At 39.0% G+C, this 12,333-nt stretch overlaps 1 protein-coding gene across 1 annotated transcript; it reads right to left on the bottom strand.

Moving 5' to 3' along the window:
• Positions 1–9,396: 9,396 nt before the first annotated feature.
• Positions 9,397–10,379, bottom strand: LOC104869657 (olfactory receptor 7E24-like). The gene has a single exon (XM_010635006.2). The coding sequence runs from the start codon at positions 10,324–10,326 to the stop codon at positions 9,397–9,399; it is 930 nt and encodes a 309-aa protein (XP_010633308.1). The 5' UTR covers positions 10,327–10,379.
• Positions 10,380–12,333: the final 1,954 nt, after the last annotated feature.

Here is a 12,333-nt window from a genome sequence, read left to right as displayed (position 1 = left end):
ATGAGAAAATGGAAATAAAGTATTTGTAAATAGGGAAGGGAGGAGGGGTGAAGGGAGGGTAGGGATATGAGGAAAAAATGAGAACAAAGACCTGTCATGTAAAGGTACAGGATCCCAATGATGAATGTAACTGTACTGTGTGTGTAAAATGTACCAATAAACTCAATTAAAAAAATTGTAGGATCTATATAGTCTTTACAGAGGTCTTTATTTTTCATACCTGCTCTATACCAAATACGGTATGGGGTTTGGAGGATCAGAAGTCAACATCAGTCGTTTCTTTATGAATTCACACTATGTACTTAAAGAAAAAATATTACATTACAGAAATAGGAAAATAATTACTTCAAATACAGTATATTTTATGTGAATAATAGGATGAGTGAAATTACAGTTACTAATAACATTACCTAAATTGCACATTGCACTTAATTTATACATTTATAAACTATTAAACACATAGCAAGCACCCATACCTGTTTATTTCTTATTCAGTAAGGTACGTGAAATATATATATAAACTCATGGCTATTCTGAGTCTGAAACACTAACAGCTGCCGTGTGTCACAGAAATCACGAAGCCATAATATAAAGTGAAATAAATCAGACGCATAAGCTTAAATATTGCATGGTTTTTCTTACATGGGAAACCCAGGATATAAATAAAGAGCAAAACAGAAGTATTTTGGAACTGTTAGGAAGTAGGGAAATCGGTCTTTTTCAAATGGGAAGGGGATCAAAGGACAGAGAGGAGAAGAAGGAGATGAAAAGTAATTAACACGGGTCTTGTATATGCACTGCATGCTGCCCCGGAATGTAAACATTATGTACCAGAATCATGTACTGATAGAAAGAGTGATGATCCGGTTCTGGAATCAGTGCGGTCACCTTCACTATTTCCCAAGCATCAGAACATTTTAAGCCAATATCGAAAGACATAAATAAAGATGCATTTGAGGTATATTTTTATATTCTGGCAAGTTACCTGAGATAAGGAGCGCCATAAAAACCTGACTGCACATCTTCTTTTTAGATCGGATGGGCACATGATGGAAATTCAAGACGTGGACCACTGTAAGCAGATATAGAGAGGGCAGGAGTGACGTGTGCTGAATGAGCTCCTCCCTGCTCTTCCTGTGATCATCACCTGGGATCCATGGCTGTCCTGCCTACGCTGGATGCAGCAGGAAACACCCACTGCCCTGTCCTGTAGTGAACCAGGAACTCCCAAAAGAAAAGCACGGAGAGTAAAGGATGACTCCAAGAGCAAAGGGAAGTGGCACGTGTCCCACTGTCAACAGAAAAACTTTCTAGCTTTCTCCTTGCAGAATGCCCTGTGTGTATATTCAGACAGATGAATTCAAGCATCTCTTCCCTCTTTTTTACCCCCAAACCTGGCGGTAGTTGCATGAAAATGGAGTCATCCTGCCTTCTCTGGAAAACAAAGTGAACATTTGTGAGCTACACAAGACTGCGTATGTAAAATGAAATCCTACAAAATGAAATGGAGGGAAATAAAACGAGGTGAGAGGAAGCAAGTTGGACAGCACGTAGCTCAGAGTGTAGAACTTGGGAACCCCTCAAATGTGGTTCATGATACTGCGATGACCCACAGCGCAGCAGGGTTCAGTTTAAACTTTTGTGGGAGAGATGTTTGTGAAGCACTAGTGTAGGAGGGAAGTGAATGAGTTATACCCTCTTCCCAACACAGAACGCAAGCTTCACAGTTTGCATAGTGGAAAGTTTTTTTCTTAGCAATCCTTCAGCATACCAAAACTGTTCTATTAGTCCTGACGAAGAGGAAAAATGTTTCTGGTTGTTGCTTCTCCCTCAGAACTTACTGGATAAAGCTGCTTCTCTGTTGGTTCATGGCCAATGGACACAGATCTGAAGTAGCTCTCCTGGTCAGACAGGATAAAAAAATTAGGCAGCAATAAGACAAGGAATTGGAGATTTAAAAATTGTACCTAGACATAGCTTCAAGACACGAAAAGTTACTCAAGCTTTTCCCCTCTCAAAACACTCGTGCCTCTTTCACAAAATCCCCAAAGATCTTAAAGACACCTTAAGCTTATAAATGCAGGTCCTGGATCTATCATTTTCACCTATAAATTGCCCTTCCTCCACCCCCAAGGAAACAGAGATGCTGGTGGATCTCAACTTATGCAGATGGCTTGCTTGCACTTTGACATCATGTGTCAGATGTGCAGCCTGACGGACCTTAGGAAAATAGATCAACCATCTGATACACTCCCTTAAATACTCAATTTCAGCTCAAGATCACCTCATTTCTCTGAGTGCCCGAAGTCTGCTCTTGAGAGTACATAGCATCCCTATCTAATAAAGCCTTCTCGGGCTCGTAATGCAAAGTATTTTTCTGCAACAGAGTCAGCAAACCTGCAGACGTATTCCACAAGGGAGTGGTCACTTCCATATTCAGCCACAGGGACACTCGGATCCAGCCCAGTGACATTGCTTCGTATACTTACAAGGCTTTGGGGCCTTCGTTCCCCCGGATGTGAACACTCCGTCTGATAGTCGCTGTCTCATGTGAAAAACCGTAGGAAGAGGAAAGGCTGGCATAGAGCCCACTGTGCCAGAGGCATCAAACTGAAGGCCTGGAGACAAACGCTGATTACTATTATATAATGGGGAGGCTCAATGGACAGACCCTATAATTAGACAAGTTAATTCACTTGATCCCAATCTCCAGGGACCTCCTAACTATTAGTGGAGGAATAAGAAAAGATAATGAATGTCCACCAAATTATGGGAGTTCTTCCTGTATTCAGAAGGAAGTTCTGGATACTATTTATTGGATGTTTCTTTACTTTTTCCCTTTGCTATCAAGATCCATCTGTTCTTTACTTCCATTGTTCCATATGTGTGTGTGTGTGTGTGTGTGTATGCACTATTTTCACCACCATATGTGCATTTTTCAGTGGTGTCACTTCTGTTCACCTTGCTGTGCCACCATCACCAGCAAATGTTTCTAGAAATATTTCCTCTTCCCGAACTAAAACCTAGGATTGACATTCACACTCCACATCCCTCCCTCTGCCAACCTGGGAACAACCATTCCACTATAAAACATGGTGAGCAACTAAAACCTAAAATCCTTGTCCTACTTATCCTCTTTTTCCTCCCCTTCATCCCTTTCTTAATGCAAAGTATTTTTCTGCAACAGAGTCAGCAAACCTGCAGACGTATTCCACAAGGGAGTGGTCACTTCCATATTCAGCCACAGGGACACTCGGATCCAGCCCAGTGACATTGCTTCGTATACTTACAAGGCTTTGGGGCCTTCGTTCCCCCGGATGTGAACACTCCGTCTAATAGTCGCTGTCTGACGTGAAAAACCGTAGGAACAGGAAAGGCTAGCATAGAGCCCACTGCGCCAGAGGCATCAAACTGAAGGCCTGGAGACAAACTCTGATTACTATTATATAATGGGGAGGCTCAATGGACAGACCTTATAATTAGACAAGTTAATTCACTTGATCCCAATCTCCAGGGACCTCCTAACTATTAGTGGAGGAATAAGAAAAGATAATGAATGTCCACCAAATTATGGGAGTTCTTCCTGTATTCAGAAGGAAGTTCTGGATACTATTTATTGGATGTTTCTTTTCTTTTTCCCTTTGCTATCAAGATCCATCTGTTCTTTACTTCCATTGTTCCATATGTGTGTGTGTGTGTATGCACTATTTTCACCACCGTATGTGCATTTTTCAGTGGTGTCACTTCTGTTCACCTTGCTCTGCCACCATCACCAGCAAACGTTTCTAGAAATATTTCCTCTTCCCGAACTAAAACCTAGGATTGACGTTCACACTCCACATCCCTCCCTCTGCCAACCTGGGAACAACCATTCCACTATAAAACATGGTGAGCAACTAAAACCTAAAATCCTTGTCCTACTTATCCTCTTTTTCCTCCCCTTCATCCCTTTCCCTTGGTCCCTTGGATCCCTTCCCATTTGCAAGAGATGCAATCCTTTGTCTCCTTCTAGCCATCTTTTATTATTATCTGTTTGTACTTTGCCTTCTTCAAATGAGAGACTCCATGTGGTATTAAATCTTGTCGGACTGGTTTATTTCACTCAATATATCTCTGCCACGTACTGCAAACATGTACCGACACAACTTTTAAAATTAATTTTAAGAAGCCTAAAATGTATAAGAAGGGGGCATGATTTACAGGTCTATAATCGAATTTTGCTGCGCTTTTCACCCTTCATTCCAAATGGATGCCACTGGCCCTGAGAATAGATTCCTTCACTGTGGACGCTCCTCAGAACCGTTTTAAAGTCCTGTTCCTCAGGCTGTAGATGAAGACTCAGCATGGGGCTGAACAGTGGAGCAAGCCAAGAAAGACAAGCTCACTTATGAATTTTTTGAGAATTTCCTGAGATGGGATTCTGAGATGTTGGATGGATAGGTGGCCCCTTGTTGCTTGAACACAGTTTAAAAAAAAAAAAAAAACGCCTCCTAGTTAGGCACTGTGTAAGAACAAGCACATAAATGGATAAAGATGTGGTTTTTCTATAAAATGAATACTACTCAGCCACAAAGAATGAGAAATTAGAGTCATGCATAGGAAAATGTATACATATTGAGTATATACTCCTAAGTGAAATAAAAAAGTCACAAATGTGCAAATACCTAATAGTTTCTCTGGTGTGAAAAACGTCTTGGTCCCTTGGATCCCTTCCCATTTGCAAGAGATGCAATCCTTTGTCTCCTTCTAGCCATCTTTTATTATTATCTGTTTGTACTTTGCCTTCTTCAAATGAGAGACTCCATGTGGTATTAAATCTTGTCGGACTGGTTTATTTCACTCAATATATCTCTGCCACGTACTGCAAACATGTACCGACACAACTTTTAAAATTAATTTTAATGGATCCCTTCCCATTTGCAAGAGATGCAATCCTTTGTCTCCTTCTAGCCATCTTTTATTATTATCTGTTTGTACTTTGCCTTCTTCAAATGAGAGACTCCATGTGGTATTAAATCTTGTCGGACTGGTTTATTTCACTCAATATATCTCTGCCACGTACTGCAAACATGTACCGACACAACTTTTAAAATTAATTTTAAGAAGCCTAAAATGTATAAGAAGGGGGCATGATTTACAGGTCTATAATCGAATTTTGCTGCGCTTTTCACCCTTCATTCCAAATGGATGCCACTGGCCCTGAGAATAGATTCCTTCACTGTGGACGCTCCTCAGAACCGTTTTAAAGTCCTGTTCCTCAGGCTGTAGATGAAGACTCAGCATGGGGCTGAACAGTGGAGCAAGCCAAGAAAGACAAGCTCACTTATGAATTTTTTGAGAATTTCCTGAGATGGGATTCTGAGATGTTGGATGGATAGGTGGCCCCTTGTTGCTTGAACACAGTTTAAAAAAAAAAAAAAAACGCCTCCTAGTTAGGCACTGTGTAAGAACAAGTACATAAATGGATAAAGATGTGGTTTTTCTATAAAATGAATACTACTCAGCCACAAAGAATGAGAAATTAGAGTCATGCATAGGAAAATCTATACATATTGAGGATATACTCCTAAGTGAAATAAATAAGTCACACATGTGCAAATACCGAATAGTTTCTCTGGTGTGAAAAATGATAATAGTACATGAGATCCTAATGAGATAATTGACAGTGTGAAATAGGAAGAAAAGGGCTAAAGGTGTAGGGAAAGTGGGAGGGGTAGGGGAAAGGTAATAAGGGAAAAGAAAAAATCGGAGAAAATAAAAAAGTGGAAATAAAATGTTTGTAAATGGGGAGGCGAGGAGGGGGTGAAGGGAGGGCAGGGAGAAGGGGGAAAAATGAGAACCAAGACCTGTCATGTAAAGGTACAAGATCCCAACAATGAATGTAACTGTACTGCATACCTAAAATGTGCCAATAAACTAAAAGAGAGAAAAAAGAACAAGTACAGAATTCTTTTAGCACTTAATCCTAACAAATCTTTCATAATTTTGAAATATTTCTATGCCTTTTCCTTTCCTTGCTAAAGTGGTCTGTGAATTCTGTGTCAATGTTTTTCTTATCACAAATCTTATTTACGATTTAGAATGTTAGCCCAGGAACATCTCAAAACTGGTTTCAGTCCCATCTTTTTTCTATAAAATGAATACTACTCAGCCACAAAGAATGAGAAATTAGAGTCATGCATAGGAAAATCTATACATATTGAGGATATACTCCTAAGTGAAATAAATAAGTCACACATGTGCAAATACCGAATAGTTTCTCTGGTGTGAAAAATGATAATAGTACATGAGATCCTAATGAGATAATTGACAGTGTGAAATAGGAAGAAAAGGGCTAAAGGTGTAGGGAAAGTGGGAGGGGTAGGGAAAAGGTAATAAGGGAAAAGAAAAAAATAGGAGAAAATGAAAAAATGGAAATAAAATGTTTGTAAATGGGGTGGGGATGAGGGGGTGAAGGGAGGGCAGGGACAACGGGAAAAAAATGAGAACCAAGACCTGTCATGTAAAGGTACAAGATCCCAACAATGAATGTAACTGTACTGTATACCTAAAATGTACCAATAAACTAAAAGAGAGAAAAAAGAACAAGTACAGAATTCTTTTAGCACTTAATCCAAACAAATCTTTCATAATTTTGAAGTATTTCTATGCCTTTTCCTTTCCTTTCTAAAGTGGTCTGTGAATTCTGTGTCAATGTTTTTCTTATCACAAATCTTCTTATTTATGATTTAGAATATTAGCCCCAGGAACATCTCAAAACTGGTTTCAGTCCCATCTTTTTTTCCTCATTGAGTTTATTGGTACATTTGATACCTATTTAATTAGAATATCTTCATTTGAAGTTCTTAGTTGTATTTTCTTATACGTGGTTGAAAAATACTACCTTAAAGTATTTCCTGACATTTAGAAAATAACTCCTTCATTTTACCTATTATTACCACCAAGAATTTCCACTACCTAAAAAGTAAACATGTAGAATACAGGCTTCATAATTGATTTTCCTCCCTCCGATACCAGGGATTGAACTCAGGACCTTTTATTTGCAAGGCAGGTGCAGCAATACTGAGCTAAATCCCCTGCCCCACAATTGATTCCTCTTCGCCATTGAAATTGTTACCTGTGAAACTTTAGGTCTTGGTTATTCTGCACAATTCCGTTCTCCCACATATCTGTCTCCAAAAGCAATGACTGTCCAGAATTCAGGTGCATGAACTTTCCTCTCAATGTCCACAACTAAGTATAGGTTTACACATCCCTTAGGTTTATGCATCCTTAAAAGTTTGTTTCAAACCTTATCCAGAATATATCTAATATTGGCTTAGAATCTGAAAATGGTTTTTCTTTAAAAATGGGTTTAAAATGTTTAAAGCTCTTTGAAATAGTTGATATACTTATTGTCCTGAAATGTGCTAATTTACAGCCACATATAGAAAGAAGTTGGTCTGTGTAGTGCTCTCTGGATATGAGATCACTTCTCAGTTTCTTGTCATGACAATCCTCATAAAATTCTTGTTCCAGATGTGAGAATTTCCAGATAGTATGTGGGTAGAAAACGGATAATCTGAACTCCAACAGTTAATGTATATTCAATTTTCCTACTACTCACTTACATTTTGACCCCCATAAGTCTATCCAATGCATCACCTTATTTGTTTTCATCACATTTCCCATTGCTGCGACACAATATCAAATATATACAATGTAAAGAAAGGGAAGTTTGTTTTAGCTCATAATTACAGTTCCAGGTTGGTAGGCTCCAAGACAGAAACAGCATGGTGGGAGGGTATGGAAAGAGAAACTGCTCACATAATAGAGGTGAGGAGAGAGCAGGGATGGCAGAGGAGAGGCACACACACTTCAAATCACACCCCAGTGACCTCCCTCTGACCAGACCCACCTCCTAACAGGAAGTCAGCGGAGCAGCCCCATTGTTCACACACCTTCCAAAAGGCCATCCTCTGAGTTAGTGAGCATTCTGGGTTGATATAAACCATAATATTTGTCTTAGGATTTATTTTAAAAAATATCCATGAATGTGGTTTTTCTATGAAATGGAATACTACTCAGCCACAAAGAATGAGAAGTTAGATTCATTCATAGGAAAATGGGTCCATATTGAGGATATACTCCTAAGTGAAATAAATAAGTCACATGTGTAAATAGTGAATAGTTTCTCTGGTGTAAAAAACTACAATAGTACATAAGATCCTAATGAGATAAATGACAGTGTGAAATAGGAAGAAAAGGGCTGAAGGTGTAGGGAAAGTGGGAGTGGTAGGGGAAAGCTAGTAAGGGAAAAGAAAAAAAATACGAGAAAATGAAAAAATGGAAATAAAGTGTTTGTAAATGGGGAGGGGAGGAGGGGGTGAAGGGATGGCAGGGGAAGGGGGAAAAATGAGAACCAAGACCTGTCAAAATAGAGGTACAAAATCCCAGTAATGAATGTAACTGTACTGTATACCTAAAATGTACTAATAAACTCAATGAGAAAAAAAAAACAAGGAAAAATATAAACTATGACTCTGTCTCTTGTACTTGGATAAACACTTCAAAAAATATAGAAGTAAAAGCGCTGCCAGATTTTGTCTGAATTCTACAACTTTTGAAGCCCTATTCACCTATATTCTTTTAGTTTTTGACACTTGCCTAGGTAACTTGGTTAAAAGTGAGGTTGAAAACTCTTTGACTCACTAATGTGCTTCTTTTTTTTTCAGAATATTTAAGGAGAATGGGTCATCAAACAACAAAACCCATCTATTTTTGCCCCCCTTAGATCAGTCAGAGTGAGATATTTCTTCCCTAACTTGGCGAGGGCGCTGCCCCCCACCTACTCAGCCTGAAGCAGTCTTAAGAAGGAGGAACTTCAGACTTCCACCTCTCTTAGGAAATATACGTCAAATACTCGGAAGGGTGTAATAAGATAGAATTGAAGAAATAAAGGTAGGTAGGAGAAAGACAATGAAAGTTACAATTTAGAAATTTTACTTTAAAGAATATTGCAACTGTAGGACTCAGAGTTAGCTGAAATTTATGCATATAAGTACGCTAGCTTTTTTATGCTTATTGTGTTAACATTTTATATATAAGCAAATGTACCATTTTTAACCATTTTTAGGTGCTCAGCTTGGTGACATTAGCTATAATTTTGTTTTTGTGTATCTATCATTCTTATCCATGTCCAAAAATTCTACCTTCCCAAATGAATTTTGCACATATGAAGAACCTTAATTCCAACATTCCCAACCAGTCATAATTCTGCTGTGAAGCACGATAAATCAAACGTGTCACCCTTCAGAACCATAGCTAAGGAGTCAGGATGTGCAGGTGAGTTTTGAATCTTACACTTTACCACATTCTCCAAAACTACATTCCGAATAGGTGTTGAATGTCATAGGATTAGACTCTCCAACCGCGGAGCCTCTTTAGGGTGTTAAGAATGTCCCTGTTCCTCAGGCTGTAGATGAAGGGATTCAGCATCGGGGTGACCACAGAGTACATCAGTGAGGCCACATCGCCCTTGCAGGGAGAATATGATGCACTTGAACCAAGGTACGTTCCAAAGCCAGATCCATAAAATAAGCAAACTACTGAGAGATGAGAACCGCAGGTAGAAAAGGCTTTGTACCTGCCCCCAGATGATGAGATTTTCAGAAGGGCAGAAACAATTTTATAGTAGGAGAAAATGATCCCTGACATGGGAAAGAAACCAAATACGATACCAACCATATACGTGACTATGTTTTTGATTAAGATATCAGAACATGAAAGCTCAAGGAGTTGAGAAGGGTCACAAAAGAAACTAGCAATTTGCATATTCTTGAAACAGGTAACTTGTAAGATAACTAAATTGTGCACCTGGGAATCCAGAAGGCCAGAAAAGACAGAGAACAAAACCAACAAGACACAGAGGCGAGGGTTCATAATGACTGCATAATGCAGGGGGTGGCAGATGGCCACAAAACGGTCATAGGCCATCACAGTCAGAAGCACGCTGTCAGTACATTCAAACAGGATGAAAAAAGACATCTGTCTCAGGCAGCCCACATAGGAGATGACTCTACTGTGAGTCAAGATGCCTGCTATCAACTTTGGGACCGTAGAGGAGGTGAGACAGATGTCATCAAAAGACAACGTAGAGAGGAAGAAGTACATGGGGGTGTGGAGGTGGGAGTCAGAGCTGACGGCCAGGATGATGAGCAGGTTCCCAAGCACCGTGACCAGGTACATGGACAGGAACAGTCCAAAGAGGACGGGCTGCAGGTCTGGGTCCTCTGAGAAGCCCAGGAGATGGAATTCAGAGACACTTGTGAGATTGTGTGTTTCCATGATTTTTAAGCAACTTTTAAAAAAGAAATGTCATTAGAACAATGAAACAGGCACACAATACAACATATTTTCATTTGAAATATTCTCTAGTAAACTACTTACACATTTGAGGTCCAAAGCCTTTATCAAATTACCCAGTCATGAAAAACCCAATCCTCAAGCCTCTGTCATTATTGCAATTTTTGTAATCCATCTCCATCTATGCACACTTACTGTAGAATCACTCTTCTAAGCAATGTTGCATTATATTTCAGAAGATCATGAGTCCAGTAATATACACCCAACTCTTTTAAGGGAAATAAGAGAGAAAGTAAAGCCATGCCCCTTTAAGAAAGAAAAAAATCATTATATCAGAGAGAGATTAAGAAGCATTCAAATATACCATTTAAAAAATGATAGCAATTACCTTGATTTAGGGTGCAGATAAGCATTGAGATCTAGGACTTTATTATCTGGATATTAAATTAAAGCTGATGATTCAAAATCAGAACACATTATGGTGATCCACTTGTCTCCCAGGAGTTTTTCATTAATCTTGGATTTCTGGTTTTTCCCTTTGAAGAATGTAATTACCCATTCAAACTATGTTTCATTTTAAAAATTTAATGATCCACCATGGGAAGGATAGCCACTCCTTCCCCCACCAGGAGCCACCATCGCTCCAGCACCAGGAAGGTAGCCAAGCGGGCACCCCGAAACCCCCACAACCCCCTCCCCCACGCACTCTCAGACCTCCTGATTGAGCCAGTCTTTGGACCCACTCTGCAGAGGCAGAGTGTTATGTCTACATAACACTACAAAATCTACAGCTAGACATATAATAATCAAGATCCCAGAAACCCAACAGAAGAACAAAATAGTACAAGCAGTAAGAGAAAAGAAACAAATCACATGCAAAGGAAAGCCCATTAGAATCACAGCAGACTTTTGAACACAAACTCTTAGGGCAAGGAGAGCCTGGAGTGAGATATCTCAAGTACTAAAAGAGAACAACCTCCAACCTGGACTGATGTATCCTGCAACTCTCTCTTTCAAAATGGATGGGGAAATAAGACACTTCCATGATAAAGAACACCTGAGAAACTACATGAATACCAAACCAGCACTACAAGCAATTCTAAACAAGATCCTAGAAAAAAGACAATGAAGGTAGCAACAACATGAGGCCCAACAGAGCAAATCAAATAGGCAAGGCAAGAAACTAAAAGGAGAAGGTGAAAAAGTAAAAAGAGGCAACAAAAGGCCATAACAGGACAAAATAAGTCAGTACATATCAGTTATAACCAGCAATATAAATGGCCTCAACTCACCAATCAAGAGAAATAGACTGGCAGAATGGAATAAGAAGCAAAATCCAACAATATGTTGTATACAAGAAACACACCTATTGCAAAAAAAAGCCCATAGACTGAAAGTGAAAGGATAGAAAACAATTCTCCATGTGACAGGAGCCCAGAAAAAAGGCAGGGGTAGCAATCTTATTTTCAGACAAAGTAAATTTCAAACCAAAACTGATTCTAGTATTATAGAAGTAGGACAGTACTGTATCATACCTCTGTGAATGTAAAATATCTTGTACCTGCTTTATGATATGTAGTAGTGGCCATGCTTTATCAGAGCCATTTTTAATGATGTTACTCTAGAATCTCCTCTCTCCAGATGATGATTAAGATGCTAATAAAAAATGGTGCCAGGTACCACAACAGAACTTTGCTGTTTTCTGGGTATTATTCTTCTCTTTGTTTTATTTAATTTTTTTAATTTTATTGAGTTTATTTGTACATTTTAGGGATACAGTACAATTACATTCACTGTTGGGATCATCTACCTCTACATGGAAAGTCTTGATTCTCATTTTTTCCCCTTACCTCTGCCCTCCTGTTTTGTTTTTTTAATGGAGTGTGCTGAATGTCTATAATTTTGTTCAAATGACTGCAGAAACTGGAAAAGCTGTTGCTGCTATTGATGCATAACATACTGCTATTATTGGACTTTTTATATAAATAT

Source organism: Fukomys damarensis, unplaced genomic scaffold (assembly GCF_012274545.1).
Source record: "Fukomys damarensis isolate Sample0158 unplaced genomic scaffold, DMR_v1.0_HiC HiC_scaffold_37, whole genome shotgun sequence".
In the NCBI taxonomy this organism is placed as follows: domain Eukaryota; kingdom Metazoa; phylum Chordata; class Mammalia; order Rodentia; family Bathyergidae; genus Fukomys; species Fukomys damarensis.
Note: the sequence above shows the minus strand (reverse complement) of the source record. Positions and strands in the feature narration are given on the sequence as shown.